This window comes from Lathamus discolor, chromosome W (genome assembly GCF_037157495.1).
Source record: "Lathamus discolor isolate bLatDis1 chromosome W, bLatDis1.hap1, whole genome shotgun sequence".
NCBI classification, from domain to species: Eukaryota; Metazoa; Chordata; class Aves; order Psittaciformes; family Psittacidae; genus Lathamus; species Lathamus discolor.
The window spans coordinates 20,093,658-20,118,200 of record NC_088908.1 but is presented as its reverse complement, the minus strand read 5'-3'; the positions used below and the strand labels follow the sequence as shown (position 1 = coordinate 20,118,200).

Genomic DNA, 24,543 nt, shown 5'->3' with positions numbered 1-24,543 from the left:
TCATTTAGTTTGCTCAAAGGCTTGTTGTTGCTCAGGGGCCCATTTGAAATCATTCTTCTTCTGGGTCACGTGACAGAAAGGGCTTACAATCAGACTATAATTTGGGATGTGCATTAACTAGAACCCCACAGCACCCAAGAAAGCTTGTGTTTCTTTCTTATTAGTTGGTGGAGACATTGCTGTTCTCTGGTTGATCACATCTGTGGGGATCTGGAGACGTCCATCTTGCCATTTTATTCACAAAAATTGAATCTCCTGTGCAGGTCCCTTGACCTTACTGTGTTTTATGGCAAAACCAGCTTTCAGCAGGATTTGGATTATTTTCCTCCCTTTCTCAAAAACGTCTTCCACTGTATCTCCCCACACAATAAAGTCATCAATGTACTGAAGGTGTTCTGGAGCTTGCCCCTGTTCCAGTGCAGTCTGGATCAGTCCATGGCAGACGGTAAGGCTGTGTTTCCACCCCTGGGGCAGTCAGTTCCAAGTGTACTGGACACCCCTCCAAGTAAAAGCAAACTGTGCCCTGTACTGTGCTGCCAAAGGAATTGAGAAAAATGCATTGGCAATATCAGTTGTGGCATCCCACTTGGCTTCCTTTGACTCCAGTTCATGGTGAAGTTCTAGCATGTCCGGTATGGAAGCATTCAAGTGTGATGTGACTTCAGGCCATGATAATCTACTGTTAGTCTCCACTCTCTGCTGGACTTTCACACTGGCCATATGGGTCTATTAAAGGGTAATCAGGTCCTGCTGATCACTCCTTGGCTCTCCAGTTGATAATCAGCTCATGGATGGGAATCAGGGAGTCTCGGTTCATGCGATATTGCCGCCAGTGCACTGTTGTGGTCGCAATTGACACTTGTTTTTCTTGGACCTTCAGCAACCCCACAACAGAAGGATCCTCTGAGAGACCAGGCAAGGTGGACAGCTGCTTAATTTCCTCTGTCTCCAAAGCAGCAATACCAAAAGCCCATTGGTACCTTTTTGGGTCTTTTAAGTACCCTCTCCTTAGATAGTCTATGCTGAGGATGCTTGGAGCTTCTTGACCAGTCACAATGGGGTGCTTTTGCCACTTCCTCCCAGTCAGGCTGATTTCAGCCCCCAGTAGAGTCAGCTCTTGGGTTCATCCTGTCACTCCAGAAATATAAATGGGTTCCACCCCTTGACAGCTTGATGGCATCAGGGTATACTGTGCACCGGTATCTACTAGAGCCTTATACTTCTGTGGGACTGATGTGCCAGGCCATCTGATCCACACAGTTCAGTAAACCTGATTGTCCCCTACCTCCACTTGGCTGGAGGCAGGGCCCATCTAACAGCGATCATAAGATTCTCCACTTTTTGTACAAAGGGATTAACATTCCTATTCATAGGAGTTAGAGTAAAATCAGCTCTTCCACTTCATCTGGGAAGCTGCTCACCAAAGACTGGAGCAGCAGCTTTCTTGGGAGGATCATCATTGACCGTTATTTTCTTCTTCAGTTCACGCACCCGTTCCTCCAGAGCTGAGGTAGGTTTTCCATCCCACTTTCTCGTGCCTTCTCTGTGATCCCACAGGTAAAACCATAGGGTGCCCCGTGGAGTTTACCTCCTATATCTTCTCCCTCAGGCAGTAGGGTGCCTTCTGCTAATAGCTGATACGCGGGTCAGTATACATGGGGAGCTGGATATATCAGATAGATCGTCTTAAAATTGTTTGAACTCCTGGGACAGTTTTTCCACAGCTGAAATGATGGAAGGGGTGAGAGTCTTCAGGCTCTCAGAGTTGAAGACTCACTTCATCCACTCTTCGTGGCACTGCCTCACTCAAGGTCATTGATGCCAAAGATTGGGTGTATGATGATGGTGCACTCTGTGTAAATTCCCGCCTCATGGGTCATGTACATGCGACTTCATCTGGATCTACAGATGCATTCCCGGCATCTGGCCTACGACAGATCATCTCTAGAACAGCTAATTCCCTCAGGTACTGGATGCCTTTCTCTATCCTGGTCCACTTGGCTGAATGACTCATAACATCGTCCTTGCAGGGATAACCTTTCCTTCACTGCTGACAAGAGCCACCTCCAGAAGCTGAAGGCTTATTTCTCTTTTGCAATCTCTTTGTCAATTCTCCCTTCCTTAGCAAGTGATCCCAGCTGCTTGGCTTCTCTACCTTCTAGTTCATGACCATCGGTCCCATTGTCCCAGCATCAGAGCAACCAGGTGAAGATGTGCTCCCCTGGAAGATGGCTGACATCTTTTCACATATTCCGCAGCTCAGTCGAGGTCTGGGATTGAAAAGTCACCTCTTCTTCTTCCTCTTCCTCTGATTCCTGTATTAATAATTTTTGTTCAGATGCTGTCCCCTTAGTAAGTACATTGGGACTTCATCTTTCTTCACTTCACAGGTTGCTCTTTGTGCCTCTTGTTTGCTTTTCCCCTTGCTTACAGGTACAACTGGTATTGGCACGGATTGGTCCTTCGGTTTAGCTGCAGTGTCTATCACTGTGGTTGGAGCAGCTGCAGTTTCTGTCACCGGAGATGGAGTGGCTGCAGTGTCTGCTGTCAGGGTTGGTGTAGCTGTTGTGCTTTGGGGTTGAGTATCTGTGTTGTCTGTTGCTTTGCCATCAAATCCAGAGACATCTTTTTCCCTTTGAAGGTGCTAGATAGTGTTGAACAAGGCTCTGTAGGCATAGGCCAAGCCCCAACATGTTGCCGTGATTTGTCCTTCTCTAGTATGACCAGGATGACAACATACCTCGTTTAAGTGCTTTACTAGTTTTTACGGATTTTGCACTTGTTGAGTGGCAAAGTTCCAAAGCATTGGAGGGGCCGCTAGCCTAGATACTTGCCCATACGATCCCACACACGCTGCTACTCATGACTGTCCAGCCTCAGGGAAAATCTCTTGGTGGTCTTCCTATATCATCGTTTAACCCAAGACCAGACGCGAACCCGAACCTGCTTAACTTTCAAGTTCAGAACAAATAGGGTGTTCTCAGGTTGGTATGGTCCTGGTTAAAACACACACATGTGTAGCAAGGTGCTGATCACCAGCACAAGCAGCAGGCAGTTTTCAAGGGTATTCAAAGGACATCCAAAACCTTTAGATTTCTCAAATGATGCTGTAAAATAGCCCGGTGGGGGAGCAGGGGGTGTGAGCGAATGTCTCCTTCATAGATTGACCAGCCGAGGAATAAAAAAAAGATGTGCAATTGTTAAAAATTCCCATTACATGCCTCCCGAAGTACAGAGGTGATGACCACGCTGAGAATGCAAGCCAGGCCAGTTTCATGATCAATGATTCTAGTGCATTACAAGTCACTACCATGAAGTACAGCAAAACAAGAACCTTAGCCCAGGTCCCAAAGCCAATAAACATTAAAACAGCAAATACTGGCTGTAAGTTAAGACATGCTGAAACTAGGAGCCCAAGCACAACAACTCTGAGAGCAAATAAACATTGTGACGAGTGACTATTAATCCGAAAAAATGAATGCTTATCACAAATACAATTAGACATACTCTGGTCAGATCTGTCATTATCTCAACCCTTCATGCCACACGTTGGGCACCAAAAAGATCTGTAGTGGTTTAAGCCCAGCCAGTAACTCAGAACCATGCAGCCCTCTCGCTCACTCTCCCACTTCTTCCTCCCCTGACCCCTGGAGGAAAGGGAAGGAGAACTGAAAGAATGCAACTCCCACGGGTTGAGATAAGAACAGTCCAGTAACTAAGGTATAACACAAAACAACTACTGCTACCACCAATAATAATAATGATAAGGGAAATAACAAGGGAAGAGAATACAACTGCTCACCACCCGTCAACCGATACCCAGCCTGACCAAAGCAGTGAACTGGGCCTTCCAGGTAACTGCCCCCAGTTTATATATTGGGAATGACATGCTGTGGTATGGAATACCTCTTTGGCTAGTTTGGGTCAGGTGTCCTGTCTCTGCTTCCTCCCGGCTTCCCCTCCTCCCTGGCAGAGCATGAGACTCAGCAAGTCCTTGGTCAGAGTAAACAGCAACAACTAAAAACATTGGTGTTATCAGTGCTGTTCCCAGGCTGAAAGTCAAAAACACAGCACTGCACCCGCTACTAAGTCTGAGAAAAGTGACTGCTACTGCTGAACCCAGGACATCAGCAAATACATTGAACCTCTTCTGCCACACACACACACACGACTGTTTTCATATCAACTAATTTTATTTTATTTCACTAGCCTCATACTTCTCAAAACTTAAATTATTTATTAACTACAATACTGGAAGCCTGGAGAAAACTTGCAGATCAAATACTAGGTTTTCAAAGCACATACAGAAATGGTTGGCCAAAGTCTGTAAGATGAGCAGATAAGTGAGAACTGAGACCTACCTAACTCCGGTATTGATCAGCAACTTCCAGGCTGCTGAGAATTTGATGTTAATGATATATCCCAGGACCTCAAATCAGGTCAGTCTCATGTTTACTTACTAAAATCCCTTGTAATAAATCAGAGAACTGCAGTATTAGCTTGTAGTAGTTTTGTCATCAAAGCCAAGAAAGAGATGACACTGTTGATCTGTCCCCAAGACTCCTTTAGAGGAAGATTTCACTGGAAGCATGTTCCCAAAGCCTCAATTCATACTTTGACCTAAGAGGTTCTGAATCCCTAAATATTAAGAGGATGACACTGAAAACATTCAGCTTGAACTCTGCTCAATTCAACAACCAGCAAAATCATACCTTGGATTGTTTCATGACACATTAATTCACAAACTATTTCTTTTAAGAGATACCAGTCTGCATCAAAATATTGATGGGCCAGAGTCCAAATAATGGAATGACAAGAGATGCTCTCTGCTATGTGTCCTGGGTTTACCAGGAGCCGTTTTGCTCCTTCTTAGTAACTGGTGCAAGCTCTGTGTTTTGACTTCCAGCCTGGGCAGAGAGCTGATAATACCGATTGTTTTTAATTGTTGCTAAGTAATGTTTATTCTGGCCAAGGACTCTGTGAGTCTCATGCTCTGCTGGGGACGAGGGAGGCCGGGAGGAAGCAGAGACAGGACACCTGACCCAAACTAGCCAAAGAGGTATTCCATACCACAGCACGTCATGCCCGGAGAGGGAACTGGGAGTTACCCGGAAGGGGCAGGCTCTCTCTCTTCGGGGGGGTCTAACTCTAACTCGTTCGGCGGTGGTATCGTATTCTCTTGTTCTTTTCTCTTATCAATATTATAATTGGTGGTAGCAGTGGTGATTTGTGTTATACCTTAGTTACTGGGCTGTTCTTATCTCAACCCGTGGGAGTTACATTTTCCTGATTTTCCTCCCCATCCCTCCGGGAGTGGGGAGGGTCGGGGGGGGGGGTGTGAGTGGACGACCTGTGTGGATTGGTTTAAACCACGACACTATGAAATAGTTTATACTTAAAGAAACTGTGCTTTTGGGGAGGGAAAGAACATGAAAAGACAGGAAACAATACATTGTTAGAATGTAAGTACATTAAACAGTTAAAAGGCATCAGGTAAATTTAACTTAAGTGACAAGTGCATATCACTCAGTTATGAGACCTGTGAGATCTGTCAATACCTTAAAACTTGTAAATAAGCCTGTCTGCAGCTTACAAGCACAACAATAGCCTGTCCCTGAGAACAGGGAAAGTCTCCACTTCCTGAAGTTACCTTCAATTAAAATTACTTCCACATCTGTGAAAACAGGTTTGTACAATCCTAAATCACCAAAAGATATGAGTAAAAAGCACAGTTTATGCTGCATGTTACAGCTACTAGATTCCAAAAGAGGTCCACATCCTTTTATGTCAATACCCATCTGCAATTTTTCTAAACTTGCATAGGCCAAAATTTTTAACTTTATGTGGACTTTGTAAAATACAGTGCAGATACCCAAAGTGCTTATGTCAACAGCACCTAGTGTCTTTGCAGAAATGTCCCTCTGGTTTGCCTTGCTTTAGCACTGACACATGCAGAAGGGAGAGGGGGTTTTAACTAAGACTGAAGGACCAGCATAAAAGAATTGATGAATTTTCCTAAATAACCATATGATTGCCCTCAGCTGGTCACCACTCCTAACAACTTGGGCATTACAGCATGGATCCAGGAGCCCAGTGCTTGAGAGTGTTCCTACAGTTAGCTGGGCCTCTGAGATAAAGGCTTCTCAGTGACACTCGTATAAATTTGTTTCCCAAGGCAGCAATATTCTGTGCAGATAGGATGGTGAAATTATTCAGAAGTTATGTATTTGACAGGTCTCTACATGAAGCATGTATGAAAGTTTCCAGCTAACCACTTAATGCAAACAAGTGCATACAGACCTCCACCACAGCTTGTTAAGGAGTATTCAGCAATATACTCCATTCTTCTCATCTCTCTCCAATGTAGAAACTGGAAATACTTTATACTAAAAGCTACTTTCAAAGTGTGGTTTAGGGAAGATACAGCCACTGACAGCTTTCAGGTCCAAGCTTACTACAAACCCGTTCACTGTTCAACTACATACAGAGTATGTTAAATTACTAACATTTCTGCAAATCAGGATTAAAACCTCGGATTAATACAAACTGTCTCTAAGCCAGCTAAGCACATGGATACCGCACCTTTCATGAGCTGCCCATTTTTCTTCTGTTTTAGCTACAGCCTTTTTAACTGAGACACTTCCAGCTCCAGCAGTTTGCCAAGAGAGGAATGACGAACTTGGGCAGCTCACTACTTCTGACTGCGAGAAGAAATCCCATCCTCTCAAACTGTCTGAAACAAGACTCACTAGAAAATAACAACACAAGAATTACAACCTTCAACATCAAGCAACCTGTCCATCCCATACTCGCACAACTGAATTTCATGTACTCTAGGTTAAAAAGTTTGTGGGTCCTGCTAAATTAAGAGATGTGTCTATTTGCTATGAGAATCAGAAATCTGTAAGTGAGCAATGGTGGCTCCAGGCAGGCAAATGATCTTCAGCTGTGCTCCAACCTTAAAAGGCAGAACTCCCTACCAGACAGATCATACATCATGGAGAATTCAACACTCTGTCGCTGGTGAAACAGAAAAGACAGTATCAGTTAGTAAAAAAATTGTATTTGTTCCACGACTCCTTTTATCGATATTACTAAGTCAATCTATGAATAATCTATAAAATTCTAAATTCCTCTAAAAATCTAATTCTTCTAAAATCTATAAAAGTTACATTCTCTGAAAACTAAGCAGGCATTCTACAAAAGAAAAACATCAGAGGAAAACCTACTGAAAAGCACATCCTTCCCAACAAGGGCTAGACAGAAAGATCACAGAATGCTACCCATGACTAATCTTGGCATATATGGTATTGGAATAGCAATCACTGAGTACAACTGAAAACAGTGTTGAACCCTGTCCTATTTTTAATCAGATGGAAGCCACAAATCTTAGCCATGTTTCTGCTTAGTGCTTCATTTTCTTCTACCCAGATAGTTTTTACAGCTGGAAAAATAGCTACTTAGAGCACTATTCTGCTGTAAAAAATTATTGCTGCTTATAGCTTCTGGGATACTAGTTGAGTATGTCACAGAAAAGCAGGTCTGGTGCAGGCAAGCTAAGAACATTTTCTTGAGACACGTAACCCTTTCCAATCCATATCAGCTTCTCTGAGTGAAGATATGCTTTGAAATCATTCATTGTCATTTATGTGGCATTAAACTATATTTGCAAGGTTATGCAGCAAGCCAGTGGCAGAGAAGGAAACAGAACCCTGAAGACCAACTCCAAATAAAAAAATTATATGGTCCACGGCAGTATTTTTAATAACATTTAAAGGCAATATACTAGTGATGCTGCTATGATGGTGCATTTCCCCTTGTCCTGGGTTCAGCAGTAGCAGTCATTTTTCTCCTTCTTAGTAGCTGGTGCAGCGCTGTGGTTTTGATTTTCAGCCTGGGAACAGTGCTGATAACACCAATGTTTTTAGTTGTTGCAAAGTCATGTTTACTCTGAGTCTCATGCTCCGCCAGGAAGGAGGGGAAGCTGGGAGGAAGCAGAGACATGGCACCTGACCCAAACTAGCCAAAGAGGTATTCCATACCACAGCATGTCATGCCCAGGATGTAGAACTGGGGGCAGTTACCCGGAAGGGCTAGATCACTGCTTTGGTCAGGCTGGGTATCGGTCGGCGGGTAGTGAGCGGTTGTATTCTCTTCCCTTGTTATTTCCCTTATCATTATTATTATTGGTGGTAGCAGCAGTGGTTTGTGTTATACCTTAGTTACTGGACTGTTCTTATCTCAACCCGTGGGAGTTACATTCTTTCTATTCTAATCCCCATCCCTCCGGGAGCTGGGGGGAGGAAAGGGGGGGGAGAGTGAAAGAGAGGCTGCATGGTTCTGATTTACCGGCTGAGCTTAAACCACGACACCCCACATTAGCTCTGCCACACAGAGCTGTTTTTATTAATACCACAAAGAGTAGCTATTTGCTACACAAATAGCAGCTCACAATTCAAAGACTTTCCTCACTTAACAGTGCTTTTTGTATGCATTACAAAAAAATACTATTAGTAAGTTTTTCACCTCAACATTTAAATATCCGTAATCATAGCCTGGAGTGTGAAAATGGAATGCAAACTTGTTAACTCAAATTTGCTAAGCCCAGGTTTTAGACAGGTCAGAATGCAATACAGCATTACAAAAATAAGACTTATTTTGTAACAACGTTCAGGGTGCACACATGTGCAGAGAAAGGTGCAAGTTTTCTCTCCTGTCTTCCACTCCTCTTCCCTCAGCTTCTCACACATTCTTGGGAACCAAGAGAAAGGTGGAAGTAGAATCGCATAATCATAGAATCATAGAATCATAGAATAGTTAGGGTTGGAAAGGACCTTAAGATCATCTAGTTCCAACACCCCTGCCATGGGCAGGGACATCTCACACTAAATAAACCATACCACCCAGAGCTTTATCCAACCTGGCATTAAACACCACCAGGGATGGAGCATTCACAACCTCCTTGGGCAACCCATTCCAGGGCCTCACCACCCTTACAGTAAAGAATTTCTTCCTTATATCCAATCTAAACTTCCCCTGTTTAAGTTTTAACCTGTTACCCCTTGCCCTGTGTCCTGGGTTCAGCAGTAGCAGTCATTTTCCTGCTTCTTAGTAGCTAGTGCAGTGCTATGTTTTCATTTTTTGGCCTGGGAACAGTGTTGATAACGTTGCCGCTCAAATGTTTGGTCTGGCCAAGGACTTTCTGAGCCTCATGCTCTGCCAGGGAGGAGGGAAAGCTCAACCCGTGGGAGTTGCATTCTTTTCGATTCTCCTCTCCGTCCCTCCGGGAATAGAGGGAGGGAAAGAAGGGGGGGGGAGGGAGTGAGTGGACAAGCTGTGTGGATCGGTTTAAATCACAACAGTTCTTTTTTTTGGTACCCAATGTGGGGCACAAGGGGTTGAGATAACGACAGAAATGATCGGATTAATAGTCGTCACATTGCTGATTTATTGGCTTTCAAAGTTGTTTCTCTTGCTCTCACAGTTTCAGAATGATGTACATTACTTAGAGCTGGTATTTGCTGTGTTAGTGTTTATCAAGTGTGGGGATAGGGCTAAGGTTCTTGTTTCACAGTACTCTATGGCAAAGACTTGTAATACGGACGGGCTACAGCAGCAGGGAGAGACAGATGTGGCCATGGACTTGTACCTGGCCGTCCCGCTGCTCTTCACTATCCTGGCCCTTGTCCTAGCTTCTGTCTTTGTGAGGCTGCGGGGAGCTAAGGGGGAGCGGCCCCGGGAGCTGGCTGCAGCCGAAGTGGCCCAGGAGAGTGGCCCCGGGGACCAGGTGGCGGCGGGAGGAAGGAAGCGGCTGCTGAGCAGCGGGAGGAAGCAGCAGAGGAGCCAAGCCCCGCGGCCGAGCCCAGCCTCGTGACGGCCGAGAGCATCCCCCGGAAGCCGCCCCCCGAGCCCCAGGAAGACGCAGGAGTCCACGCAGCATTTCCCAGCAAGGCAGAGGAGGAAGATCTGCACTCAGGAAAAGAGAAGCTGGCGGTGGGAGAGCCGGCAAGCACAGCAGCTACACCAGCCCCAGTGACAAGTACAGCAGCATCATTTGAGAGGTCTGAAGGGTTTGAATGGCCTTTGGGTACCCTTGGGACCTGCCTGCTGATTGTGATGGGGATCAGCATGTTGGCACACACACAGAGTGTGTTCTACCCACCACCATTTTGTCTGATCTCAGAAGTTAAGCAGAGTCGGGTTTGGGTCTTGTCTAGAGTTAGACGATGATATGGGAGGCGCAGGAGATTTTCCCCAAGGCTGGAGAGTCATGAGTGGCAGGGTGTATGGGACAGTATGGGCAAGTATCTAATCCACTGGGCCCCTCCAGTGCTTTGGAAGCGTCGGAGATGGAAGGCAGCTGTACGGAGTCCCCAGCAACAAGCTGCAGAAACTCCTGAAGGGGACAGTGAATTATTTTGAGCCTGGTGGGCCCATGGCATTTCAGGCCATCAGGGCAGAGATGCAACATAGAGATGGACTCATGATCGAGGGGTGGACTTAGCAATAGACACTATTGCCCAGGTTATTCATGAGTGTGAACACTGCACACAGCCTCTCCTGTTCTGAGAGACTGTTACAAGAGATGGAGCCTGACATCATGGATCAGATGGACTCAGCAGCTTTATAGGGACTGGTCCATGCACGAAGATAAGAGTGCACTGAGATAAGAGCGATGGTATATTGAAAATGTGGGATCTGAGCATGACGTGAATGGTATGGAATAAGGGGTGGATACTGTCCTGGGTTCAGCAGTAGCAGTCATTTTCCTCCAACTTAGTAGCTAGTGCAGTGCTATGTTTTCATTTTTTTGCCTGGGAACAGTGTTGATAACGCTGATGTTTTCAGTTGCTGCTCAAATGTTTGGTCTGGCCAAGGACTTTCTGAGCCTCATGCTCTGCCAGGGAGGAGGGGAGGCCGGGAGGAAGCAGAGACAGGACACCTGACCCAAACTAGCCAAAGAGGTATTCCATACCACAGCACGTCATGCCCAGGATGTAACTGGGAGTTACCCGGAAGGGCTAGGACTGCAGGGTTGGATGAGGGATCAGTGGGTGCTCGGCTGGGGGGAGTGGGGCGAGTTATCAGTCGGCTGGTGCTGAGGTGTTGTATTCTTTCCTCTTGTTATTTCCTTTAGCATTATTATTATTGGTGGTAGCAGTAGTGGTTTGTGTTACACCTCAGTTACTAAACTGTTCTTATCTCAACCCATGGGAGTTGTATTCTTTTTGATTCTCCTCTCCGTCCCTCCGGGAATAGAGGGAGGGAAAGAAGGGGGGGGGGGAGTGAGTGGACAAGCTGTGTGGATCGGTTTAAACCACGACATCCTGTCACTACAGTCCCTGATGAAGAGTCCCTCCCCAGCACCCCTATAGCTCCCCTTCAGATACTGGAAGGCTGCTATGAGGTCTCCACGCAGCCTTCTCTTCTCCAGGCTGAACAGCCCCAACTTTCTTAGCCTGTCTTCATACGGGAGGTGCTCCAGTCCCCTGATCATCCTCATGGGCCTCCTCTGGACTTGTTCCAACAGTTCCATGTCCTTTTTATGTTGAGGACACCAGAACTGCACACAATACTCCAGGTGAGGTCTCACAAGAGCAGAGTAGAGGGGCAGGATCACCTCCTTCGACCTGCTGGTCACTCTCCTTTTGATGCAGCCCAGGATATGGTTGGTTTCTGGGCTGCGAGTGCACACTGAAGCCGGCCCATGTTCATTTTCTCATCAACCAACACCCCCATGTCCTTCTCCGCAGGGCTGCTCTGAATCTCTTCTTTGCCCAACCTGTAGCTGTGCCTGGGATTGCTCTGACCCAGGTGTAGGACCTTGCACTTGGCATGGTTAAACTTCATGAGGTTGGCATCAGCCCAACTCACAAGCGTGTCAATGTCCCTCTGGATGGCATCCCTTCCCTCCAGCGTATCAACCGAACCACACAGCTTGGTGTCATCGGCAAATTTGAAGCCTAACTGCTGTTCTAAACACCTTCTCCCCCATAAAGCAACACTCACCACCATATGCTTCATCCAAGAAATAGCCTGCTACTATAAGAATGAGAGGTGGATTGTCAGATATTCACTTTGAGAATATTTCATGAGAGCTAAGCTGCTATTTCAGTTCATAAGGAAAGTTCTTGTTTATTTCCCCAACAGAAAAATAAGCATATTTGTCTCTTGCTGATGATTTTTTTCACTGATAATCTTACTACAAAACCCCTTCTGTGACTTCCTTTGTTGAGAAGTAAAGTATCAAGATTCCAGTCCCTAATCACAATTAAGATAACACCAATTGCCACCAAGAGATAGGAGTTTGTTACCCCATTGGAAGTGCGCATGCGGAAAAGGACACACCTTTGGAGTGTTTCCCTGAAGGCCTCTTGGGTAATGACTCCTCAATGGAATGTGCTGATGTATGTAGTACATTTTCCAAACTAGTACTGACACTGTTGATGGGGGTCTCGGATCTTAGAGTGACCTGGAAAGAAAAAAAAAACAAAACACAAAAATCCAATAAAATAAACTGAAGGAATGTGCAAAAATCACACCTTCCTCCAGAGTGAGCAGAACCACTTTGATGGCAGTTAGAAGTTTGTTTCTTCTAAAACCCAGGGGTGTTACTACCGATATTCCACAAGTAACAGTTCAGGGAAGCTGTTTTAGTCAGCAGATATTCACAAATTTAGATTATTTTGGCTAATCATAGAATCATAGAATGGTTAGGGTTGGAAAGGACCTCAAGATCATCTAGTTCCAACCCCCCTGCCATGGACAGGGACACCTCTCACTAAACCATCCAACACAAGGCTTCATCCAACCTGGCCTTGAACACCGTCAGGGATGGAGCACTCACAACCTCCCTGGGCAACCCATTCCAGTGTCTCACCACCCTAACAGGAAAGAATTTCCTCCTTATATCCAATCTAAACTTCCCCTGTTTAAGTTTTAACCCGTTACCCCTTGTCCTGTCACTACAGTCCCTGACAAAGAGTCCCTCCCCAGCATCCTTATAGGCCTCCTTCAGGTACTGGAAGGCTGCTATTAGGTCTCCATGCAGCCTTCTCTTCTCCAGGCTGAACAGCCCCAACTTCCTCAGCCTGTCTTCATACGGGAGGTGCTCCAGTCCACTGATCATCCTCGTGGCCCTCCTCTGGACTTGTTCCAGCAGTTCCATGTCCTTTTTATGTTGAGGACACCAGAACTGCACACAATACTCCAGGTGAGGTCTCACAAGAGCAGAGTAGAGGGGCAGGATCACCTCCTTCGACCTGCTGGTCACGCTCCTTTTGATGCAGCCCAGGATACGGTTGGCTTTCTGGGCTGAGAGCGCACACTGCCGGCTCATGTTCAATTTCTCATCGACCAGCACCCCCAAGTCCTTCTCTGCAGGGCCGCACTGAATCTCTTCTTTGCCCAGTCTGTAGCCGTGCCTGGGATTGCTCCGACCCAGGTGTAGGACCCTGCACTTGTCGTGGTTGAACTTCATAAGGTTGGCATCAGCCCACCTCACAAGCGTGTTGAGGTCCCTCTGGATGGCATCCCTTCCCTCCAGCATATCAACCGGACCACACAGCTTGGTGTCATCGGCAAACTTGCTGAGGGTGCACTCAATCCCACTGTCCATGTCAGCGACGAAGATGTTAAACAAGACCGGTCCCAACACCGATCCCTGAGGGACACCACTCATTACCGGTCTCCAGCCGGACATCGAGCCATTGACTTCAACTCTGTGTGCGGCCATCCAGCCAGTTCTTTATCCACCCAGTGGTCCATCCATCAAATTGATATCCCTCCAACTTAGAGAGAAGGATGTCGTGTGGGACAGTGTCAAACGCTTTGCACAAGTCCAGGTAGATGACGTCAACTGCTTTACCCTTATCCATCAATTCTGTAGCCCCATCATAGAAGGCCACCAAATTGGTCAGGCAGGATTTCCCCTTAGTGAAGCCATGCTGGCTGTCACCAAGCACCTTGTTGTTTTTCATGTGCCTTAGCATGTTGTCCAGGAGAATGTGCTCCAAGATTTTACCAGGCACAGAGGTGAGACTGACTGGTCTGTAATTCCCTGGGTCTTCCATTTTCCCCTTCTTGAAAATGGGGGTTATATTTCCCTTTTTCTATAAAGCTACTTAAAGTATAAATATTTTTTAAACAATAGTCACACAGCAGTCAATTGTAGAGATACTGCAATATCCTTAACCTCTCCACACTGCAGTTTTAACTCCTCAAGAAAAAAACTAGGGGAAAAGGGCTCTTGGGAAATCCCATTTTTATGTTATGGCACTGTGCTGGTTGTGGCTGGGATAGAGTTAATTTCCTTCACAGTAGCTGGTATGGAGCTGTTTGTTGGATTTATGCTGGAAACAGTGTTGATAATAGAGGGATGTTTTAGTTACTGCTGAGCAGTGCTTACACAGAGTCCAAGCTCCTGCTGCTCACCCCACTAGCAAACAGGCTGGGGGCACACAAGGATTTAGGAGGGTACACAGCTGACCCCAATTGACCTAAGGGATATTCAAGACCACATGACATCTTGCTCAGCATTATAAAAGCTGGGGGAAGAAGGAGACATTCAGAGTAATAGCATTTTGTTTTCCCAAGTAACCATTAGCATGATGAACCCCTGCTTTTCTGGAGATGGCTGAATACCATTGGCCTGCCAATGGGAAGTGGTGAACAAATTCTTTGTTTTGGTCATTTCAAAGTATTTCCATAAGAATACAAGGAATGAATTCCAATTCAACAAAAAAATAACGGTCTTTGCAATTTAAAAGCCTGCTATCATGACTGTATTTCAATGAAAAATTGCACACTAAAAATGCAAAAGCAGAAGGCTGCATCATCAAAACAGACTTCATGGCCTTCACCTACCTTCTAAATTGCATTTACTGTAAGAAAACTTATTTTCACCATTAAAGCTACAGAAACAAACAGAAGTCATTAGAAAAAGCAGAATTGAACATTGCCCACAAGCTGCTGTCCACAAGAGCATTCACAATTATGTAGCAACAAAACCACATCTATTACTTGCAGTATAATATTCAATGCCTGCCTCATAAGCAAGGCAATTACTCTCTTGTTTTCTAGGTAATGAGAAGAAGTTGATGAAGAGTTATATTAGCAGTACTGAACACAAGGGTTTAAGTACCATATAGAGGAAAGTGTGCTTTAAAGAGGTAGTTAAGACTAACAAAAGCACTCATGCTAACTAAAGCATCACTTGAAATTCAATTGCCATATCAAGGGAAATATAACCCCCATTAAGGGAAATATAACCCCCATTTTCAAGAAGGGGAAAATGGAAGACCCGGGGAATTACAGACCAGTCAGTCTCACCTCTGTGCCTGGCAAAATCTTGGAGCAGATTCTCCTGGAAGGCATGCTAAGGCACATGAAAAACAACAAGGTGCTTGGTGACAGCCAGCATAGCTTCACTAAGGGGAAATCCTGCCTGACCAATTTGGTGGCCTTCTATGATGGGGATACAGAACTGATGGACAGGGGTAGAGCAGCTGACGTCATCTACCTGGACTTGTGCAAAGTGTTTGACACTGTGCCACACCGCATCCTTCTCTCTAAATTGGAGAGATATCAATTTGATGGATGGACCACTGGGTGGATAAAGAACTGGCTGGATGGCTGCACACAAAGAGTTGTGGTCAATGGCTCAATGTCTGGCTGGAGACCGGTAAAGAGTGGTGTCCCTCAGGGATCGGTGTTGGGACCAGTCGTGTTCAACATCTTTGTCACTGACATGGACAGTGGGATTGAGTGCACCCTCAGCAAGTTTGCCGATGACACCAAGCTGTGTGGTCCGGTTGATATGCTGGAGGGAAGGGATGCCATCCAGAGGGACCTTGACACGCTTGTAAGGTGGGCTGATGCCAACCTTATGAAGTTCAACCATGACAAGTGCAAGGTCCTACACCTGGGTCGGAGCAATCCCAGGCACAGCTACAGACTGGGCAAAGAAGAGATTCAGAGCGGCCCTGCAGAGAAGGACTTAGGGGTGCTGCTCAATGAGAAAATGAACATGAGCCGCCAGTGTGCGCTCGCAGCCCAGAAAGCCAACCATATCCTGGGCTGCATCAAAAGGAGCGTGACCAGCAGGTCGAAGGAGGTGATCCTGCCCCTCTACTCTGCTCTTGTGAGACCTCACCTGGAGTATTGTGTGCAGTTCTGGTGTCCTCAACATAAAAAGGACATGGAACTGCTGGAACAAGTCCAGAGGAGGGCCACGAGGATGATCAGGGGACTGGAGCACCTCCCGTATGAAGACAGGCTGAGGAAGTTGGGGCTGTTCAGCCTGGAGAAGAGAAGGCTGCGTGGGGACCTAATAGCAGCCTTCCAGTATCTGAAGGGGGCCTATAGGGATGCTGGGGAGGGACTCTTTGTCAGGGACTGTAGTGACAGGACAAGGGGTAACGGGTTAAAACTTAAACAGGGGAAGTTTAGATTGGATATAAGGAGGAAATTCTTTCCTGTTAGGGTGGTGAGGCACTGGAATGGGTTGCCCAGGGAGGTTGTGAGTTCTCCATCCCTGGCAGTGTTCAAGGCCAGGTTGGATGAAGCCTTGGGTGGGATGGTTTAGTGTGAGGTGTCCGTGCCTACGGCAGGGGGGTTGGAACTAGATGATCTTGAGGTCCTTTCCAACCCTAACTATTCTATGATTTTGAATCAATGCAAAATCCTGGTATGGAGAGCTGTAACTAGAATTTAGCATCCATTTTAGCCTTTCACAAATCACAGGAGATAACCTGCGTCTCCACATCACAAGAAAAGCTATCCTTTATTATTGTAACTAAAACCAGTGACTACAGGCCCCTGTAAGGAAAAAAGGCTCACTCAGACCCTGTTTATGTGAGACTGGTGTGAGTTTGGACAATGTAAGCTGAAAACAATACTTTGCTCACCCTACCATTAGCCTTACACATTGACATCAGGCAGAATACATAATGCAAGTCAAAAATAGCACATCCTTACTCTAAAATTACCTATTGTAAGCTCCATTTTAAGACTGACATTTATAGATTTATACACAGTATAAATATACGCAGTAGCACAAGTAAAGACTTGGTATACTTGACATCCATAAGAAAACTTATATGTGCAAAGAAAGCAATCCAGAAGGACAGATGAGTGTCAGAAGAAAGCAGGATTACAAGTACCTGCTTTCCTTTTCAACACTGTCTATTTTTTGATCAAAAAATAAAGTTTACTTGTATGCTTCTTCAGCACAGCTTTCCAGCAGTAACAAAAACTTAGTATCAAGCTTTCCCATTAGGAAGACTAGCCATTAAATATCAAGTTTGGGGGGAGGGTGAAGAATAGTTTAAGTCTCCTTGCCAAAGTCAGTCTTTACCCAAGCTTATCCCACACCATCTCTCTCCTGGAGCTGATTAAACTCTCAGTCCAGTGGATTGCTGATGAGAGGAAGTTCCAGCAGACTGAGCAATGACACCACCATCCTGGCCAGAGAAGATTTCATGAGAGCAAGCGAGTAACAGAAAGCTAGAAAATTAGATTCAGGCAAGACTATGTTATCCTGAACAACCAGGTTCTAAATATTCAGAACAATCAGCAAATATAAGCACTTATAGTACATGAAACTGAGTAAGAACTCAGTAAGACCCACATGGATCAGAAAAATCTCTAAACAAGCAGTTTGTTACAATATATTGCCTCTTATCTTGTATTCCCTTCTCTCCACCATCCTTACAATAGGCATCGCATGCAGTTTAAAGTTCACATTTTGTTTATACATAATCACCATTTTTTTCCATAAAGACTTAATTTTTATATACTTGATAAAGATTAATTTAGCCCATATGTCTTGACTGACTGAGCTCATATACTATCTGATTCAGCCACACAAAGGAAAGCAGTTTAAATTTGGCCTAGAAAAATCACAAAGCTGTGATTAGTTCCAAATGGAGCACTTTGTTAGTGAGCTGAATGGGGTTGATGTGAGGGGTTAACCGATGCAAGGGAGTTAGGGTCAAGGAATGATTTATTAGGGGCTGCAGCTGCTTGCTAAACAATGTATACTGCTTGCTTAACATTTATTGTGCTCGCCAAAACAGGATGGGAGGATGCAAGGCTATTGATAAGAGGAAGGAACTGTAGCCGTAGCTGCTTGCTAAACAATGTATACTGCTTGCTTAACATTAACTTGGTTCCTGTTCTCTGGACCAAGAGATCAGGGAGCATGCACGACGACTAGAGGTGAAAAGTTCAGGCCCAAGGAAGACTCGTTTACTTCATCTTAAGACCCTCGCCCAAGACCACCAGGAGACACTGCGCAAGTGCAAAGGACCTTTTAGCTCATTATAATACGAAGCGGGGATAGGACATGAATATGTATAGGCGTATTGTATAACCTAATGCATATGTAGTATTTTAGAGGATAAATATAGAAGAGAACAATGCTGGGATGCACATGCCTTTGGAGGAGTGATCCCCCATGCGCCTCAGTGATGAATAAAGCATACCTACTTTACAATTTTAACGAGTTATGGAGTCTATCCACGTATCAGGGTTATAACCAGTGAATCCGACTGCTTGAAACTTTCATTCCAAATTTTAAATATTTTTTTCCACTGACTTAAACATACAAATACTGCAAAGGTTTGGATTTGCTTAGGAAAAGTAAAATAATGAAAAAAGTTTTGCAAATCAAAGTTTTATTTCCAAAGTTGTAACAGCTTTTTTTGTTTTAATTTGAGGCCAAGCAAACCAGAGGAACAATAACCCATGAGCTACAAACTGCAGAAGACAGTGTCCTAGGAGAGTTAGGAGAACCACTGGCAAAAGCTTAACAGTAGAGAAATGCCCAGGAAGAACTTGTACAACTTGTTCAACTTAAGAAACTCAGTGTCATATCAGTTCTGGGAGGAACGTTCACCATACCTGAACATTACTGTAATCCCATAGATTTGGCTCAGCACAATTACTAATAAGCAGTCACTAGATTCTGAATAAAGAACAAGGCATTCCAGTGAGATAAAGATTCTGAGAAGTCGCAAGTAAATTGCTTTGGGCCTTTTGGGATCTGTAACATCTTTGAAGAAAGCCAAGATGCCATTAAAGAATAAGCATCTGCTGTTCAAGAACTGTTAAAGGCTTGTTTTCTAAAGCAGTAAGAGTCCACAGTAAAGGTGGATAAGCTGGCCTCACAAACCACAGGCTATAGATCATAAAACCACAGGAGTGACATTTTTATAAGTGCAGAAAAATTCATCAATCATTTAAGGCCTAAGAGGGTACAGCATCAAACATCTGAAGACTTTGGATTTTTCAACTGAAAATATTTGAGAACATTAGCAGAAACAGTCCATGAAGACTAATCAAATACAACAGCAACCCCAGAGAGTTAAAGGAATAGAAATATTCTTCACTATACCTAATCTTACCCTTAGCACAGCATTTTGTAGAGGACAAGGGAGAAGGAAAGCCCTCTGTTCCACCTAGACATAGTTTCACTAGATTATTTATGAATTGTTTTAACACAAGAGTGGCTTATTCAACAACTCCAAAAGATGCACCACTCAAATAGGTGCAGAAGAGATTCTTAAACTATTTTTACTCAACTCTAAATGTTGTGTCTACTCCCTCCACAGCAAAGCATCTGGCTCACAGCCGAACTGCTGATTGTCCAGATTAAAACCTAGATTGTCTCTTGAATTTCAAGTTAAAGTAGTAGTCATAACAGAAAATAACTGTCCTGGGTTCAGCAGTAGCAGTAATTTTTTCTCCTTCATAGTAGCTGGTGCAGTGCTGTGTTTTTCACTTTCGGCCTAGGAACAACACTGATAACACCAATGTTTTTAGTTACTACTCAAATGCTTAGTCTGACCAAGGGCTTTCTGAGCCTCATGCTCTGCCAGGGAGGAGGGGAAGCTGGGAGGAAGCAGAGACAGGACACCTGACCCAAACTAGCCAAAGAGGTATTCCATATCACAGCACTTCATGCCCAGAATGGAAAGTGAGAGTTACCCGGAAGGGCTGGTTCACTGCTGGGTTGGGCTAGGTATCGGTCGGTGAGGTGTTGTATTCTCTTCCCTTGTTATTTTCCTTAACATTATTATTGGTGGTGGCAGCAGTAGTGGTTTGTGTTATACCTTAGTTACTAGACTGTTCTTATCTCAACCCATAGGAGTTACATTCCTTCAATTCTCCTTCCCATCCCTCTGGGAGTGGGGGGAAGAAGGGGGGGGGGGGGAAGTAGACCGAGTGGTTCTGGTTTACAGCCTGGGCTTAAACCACAACAGTTCTTTTTGGTGCCCAACGTGGGGCACGAAGGGTTGAGATAACGACAGATCTGACTGGAGTGTGTCTAATTGTATTTGTGATAAGCGTTCATTTTTTCGGATTAATAGTCACTCATCACAATGCTGATTTATTGTCTCTCAATTTTGTTGCTCTTGATCTCACAGTTTCAGCATGTTGTGCCTTACTTGCAGCCGGGATTTGCTGTATTAGTGCTTATTGGCTGGGGGCCCTGGGCTAAGGTTCTTGACTCATTGTACTTTATAACAAAGACTTGTAATACAGGCGGGCTCTGGCAGCAGGGTGGGATGGACGTGGCTGTGGACTTGTACCTGGCCGTCCCACTGCTCTTCACAGTCCTGGCCCTCATCCTCGCCTCCGTCTTCGTGAGGCTGCGGGGAGCTGAGGGGAAGTGGCCCCGGGAGCCGGCGTGGCTGAAGCAGCCCAGGAGAGCGGCCCTGGGGACCAAGAGGCAGTGGAAGCAGGGCTGGAGGCCAGGAAGGAGCGGTTGCCGGTGGAGGAGGTCAGGGCGGTCGAGGAGGGGAAGGAGGCGGCTGTTGAGCCCCGCGGCCGAGCCCCAGGAGGATGCGAAGAGCAAGATACCACCTTTGGGAGCCTCAGCTGAGTCCAGCCTCAGGCACCCAGGACAAGTGGAGGATGCAGGAGACCATGCAGCATTTCCCAGCAAGGCAGAGGAGAAAGATCTGGACTCAGAAAAAGAGAAGCTGGTGGTGAGAGAGCCGGCAAGCACAGCAGCTACACCAGCCCCAGTGACAAGTACAGCAGGTACACCAGCCCCAGTGACAAGTACAGTAGCATCATTTGAGAGTTCTGAAGGGTTTGAATGGCCTTTGAGTACCCTTGCGACCTGCCTGCTGATTGTGATGGGGATCAGCATGTTGGCACACATACGGAGTGTGTTTTACCCATGACCATTTTGTCTGATCTCGAAAGTTAAGCAGAGTCGGGTTTGGGTCTTGTCTAGGGTTAAATGACAATATAGGAGGATCAAGAGGTTTTCCCTGAGGCTGGACAGTCATGAGTGGCAGTGTGTGTGGGACAGTATGGGCAAGTATCTAGTCCACTGAGCCCCTCCAGTGCTTTGGAAGCGTCGGAGATGGAAGGCAGGTATAGAGTCCCCAATGACAAGTTGCAGAAACTGCTGAAGGAGAGGGTGAGTTATTTTGAGCCTGGTGGGCCCATGACACTTCAGGCCATCAGGGCAGAGATGCAACATAGAGATGTACTCATGATTGAGGGGTGGACATAGCAATGGACACTATTGCCCAGGTTATTCAGGAGTGTGTACAGTGCACACAGCCTCTCCTGCTCTGAAAGTCTATTACAAGAGACGGAGCCCAACATCATGGACCAGATGGACTCAGCAGCTTTATAGGGACTGGTCCATGCACTAAGATAAGAGTGCACTGAGATAAGAGTAATAGTATATTGAAAATGTGGGATCTGAGCATGATGTGAATGGTATGGAATAAGGGGTGGATACTGTACTAGTTACTGCTCAAATGTTTAGTCTGACCCAGGACTTTCTGAGCCTCATGCTCTGCCAGGGAGGAGGGAAAGCTGGGAGGAAGCAGAGACAGGACACCTGACCCAAACTCTCCAAAGAGGTATTCCATACCACAGCACGTCATGCCCAGGATGGAAAGTGAGAGTTACCCGGAAGGGCTGGTTCACTGCTGGGTTGGGCTAGGTATCGGTCAGTGAGATGTTGTATTCTCTTCCCTCGTTATTTTCCTTATCATTATTATTACTGGTGGCAACAGTAGTGGTTTGTGTTATACCTTAGTTACTGGACTGTTCTTATCTCAACCCGTGGGAGTTATATTCTTTCAATTCTCTTTCCCATCCCTCTGGGAGCGGAGGGAAGAAAGCGGGGGGGTGGGGGTGGGGGGGTGGGGGGAGTAGACTGCGTGGTTCTGATTTATGGCCTGGGCTTAAACCACGACAATAACAAAGAAAATTTATCAGTACCTAATGACTGAGGGTCAGCCTGAAATCTTCTGTGCCTCATTCTCCATAGTAATAAAACCTGTAGTAAAACTGAAAAGCACATCCTTCCCAACAAGGGCTAGACAGAAGGATCACAGAATGCCACCCTGAAGCCTTTCACCGCCAGGAGTCAGCAAAGAAGTGGTACAACTGCTTTGATTCAGGGGTTGAGGACAAACATGTCAAGGTACCAGAAGTCACTGCTAGAACTTTAGCCATTATCACATTTTTCCCTTTCCATCTTCCAGGAAACATTTATTATTTTTTTTTTCCCAACAGTGCAGTTATTTTATTTTTCCTCAGCTTCAGAGACATACTAACAGGCACAGAACTTCTTGGGACAGCAAAAAGAAAAGTTCTAGAAAGCTCTCTAAACCCCTTGATCCATCAAAAAGCACACAGGAGGGAAAAAAAAAAAAAAAAAGGAAAAAAGAAAAAAAAAAATTGCAGAACAAAATCACCAGGAGCAGTTACTTCAACAGGTTCTCTTTCAGCCACTGCTACCTGAAGCTGTCCAAGACAGTTGAAGTCAATAGAAAACAGTAAATCTCTGAAGCCAGATTCAGTAACTGTTAGCTTTGCTCCCCAGAGACAATGCCTGACATTTAATACAGCAGTCTTTCATAAAAAGAACACGACTGATAGAAGTCAAACTTCATGTGGTAAGAATTTTACCAAAACAGCAATATGCTCCTTTTAAAAATAACTGAACAGAACACAGAAAATACATGGTTTAATACCAAGTATTTGCTGACTGAGTTTGAAGTGGAGCCGATACTAAAAATCAACATAGCTTACTACCTAGAGTATGCATGCAACAATGATACAGGACCCAAGAGAATAAAATACAATTTCTATACCTAGATAGATATGAAATTTAGGTCCTGCATTACACAGGATTACACTGATCATGCAGGAAAATGTTTTCACATAAAACTCAGTTTACAAAACCAGCCAGTGATACACTGGGAAAGTCCCACAGGTAAATGATTCTGCCAATATTTGCTTTGGAAGTCTCCATTAAAAAAGTTTTTTCATAACCATAAACTGACCTCCATGCTTGAGGGTGATGCAGGTAACATCTAAGAGTGCATTCAGGGATTGGAGCAGCGTAGTCTGGTAGGAGGAAAAAGTCAACTCTGTTCCTGCCAGTTTCATATTAGGGAGTATTAAAAGCAACTTATTTTGAGGTCAACACAAAGGTCTTTAACACTGAACAATCCTATTTTGCTGAGAAAACTTAGAAGGAAAAAAGAAGCTTATAAAAGGTGGAAGCAAGGACAGGCAGCCCAAGAAGAATACAGGGATGTTGTCCCAGAAGCCAGGGACAAAGTTAGGAAAGCTAAGGCCCAGTTTGAATTAAACCTGGCAAGGACTCTGAAAGATAACAGGAAGGGATTCTCTACGTACGTACGTACCAATCAAAAGACAGACTAGGGATAATGTGGGCCCTCTCCAGAAGCTATCAGGAGAACTGGCTACACAGGATTTGGAGAAGGCTGAGGTTCTTAATAACTTCTTTGCCGCAGTCTTCACCAGCAAGTGCTCTGACCACAACACCCAAGTCTTGGAAGGCAGATGAAGAGACTGTGAGAATGAAGACCTTAGGCACACTGTAGAAGAGGATCTGGTTCGAGACCATATTAAGAACCTGAATGTGCAAAAGTCCGTGGGACCTGATGAAATCCAACCATGGGTCCTGAAGCAGCTGGTGAAGGAAGCTGCTAAGCCACTGTCCATCATATTTGAAAAATGATGGCAGTCAGGTGAAGTTCCCAATGACTGGAAAAAGGGAAATATAAACCCCATTTTCAAGAAGGGGAAAATGGATGACCCAGGGAATTACAGACCAGTCAATCTCACCTCTGTGCCTGGCAGAATCTTGGAGCACATTCTCCTGGAAGGCATGCCAAGGCACATGAAAAACAACAAGGTACTTGGTGACAGCCAGCATGGCTTCACTAAAGGGAAATCCTGTCTGACCAATTTGGTAGCCTTCTGTATGATGGGGCTATGGAACTGATGGACAAGGGCAGAGCAGATGACATCATCTACCTGGACTTGTGCAAAGTGTTAGACACTGTCCCGCATGACATCCTTGTCTCTAAATTAGAGAGACATCAATTTGATAGATGGACCACTCAGTGGATAAAGAACTGGCTGGATGGCCGCAAGCAAAGAGTTGTAGTCAATGACTCAACATCCAAGTGGAGACCAGTGGTATCCCTCAGGGGTCAGTGTTGGGACTGATCTTGTTCAACGTTTTTTAGC

At 45.2% G+C, this 24,543-nt stretch overlaps 2 protein-coding genes across 5 annotated transcripts in view; one reads left to right on the top strand and one right to left on the bottom strand.

The window, feature by feature from the left end:
* The window catches only part of LOC136004475 (microtubule-associated proteins 1A/1B light chain 3B), a 54,340-nt gene extending 35,844 nt beyond the window's left edge, over nucleotides 1-18,496 (top strand). The window contains exon 5 of the mRNA XM_065660970.1: nucleotides 18,193-18,496. Coding sequence (XP_065517042.1) covers nucleotides 18,193-18,327 — 135 coding nt within the window. The 3' untranslated portion in view covers nucleotides 18,328-18,496. The remainder of the gene's footprint in view (nucleotides 1-18,192) is intronic.
* Nucleotides 1-24,543, bottom strand: part of LOC136004474 (zinc finger CCHC domain-containing protein 14-like) — a 59,460-nt gene that overhangs the window by 21,470 nt on the left and 13,447 nt on the right. For all 4 annotated transcript variants that reach the window (XM_065660966.1, XM_065660967.1, XM_065660969.1 and 1 more), the window contains one exon: nucleotides 12,349-12,472. In XM_065660966.1, the coding sequence (XP_065517038.1) occupies nucleotides 12,349-12,472 (124 nt within the window). The remainder of the gene's footprint in view (nucleotides 1-12,348; nucleotides 12,473-24,543) is intronic.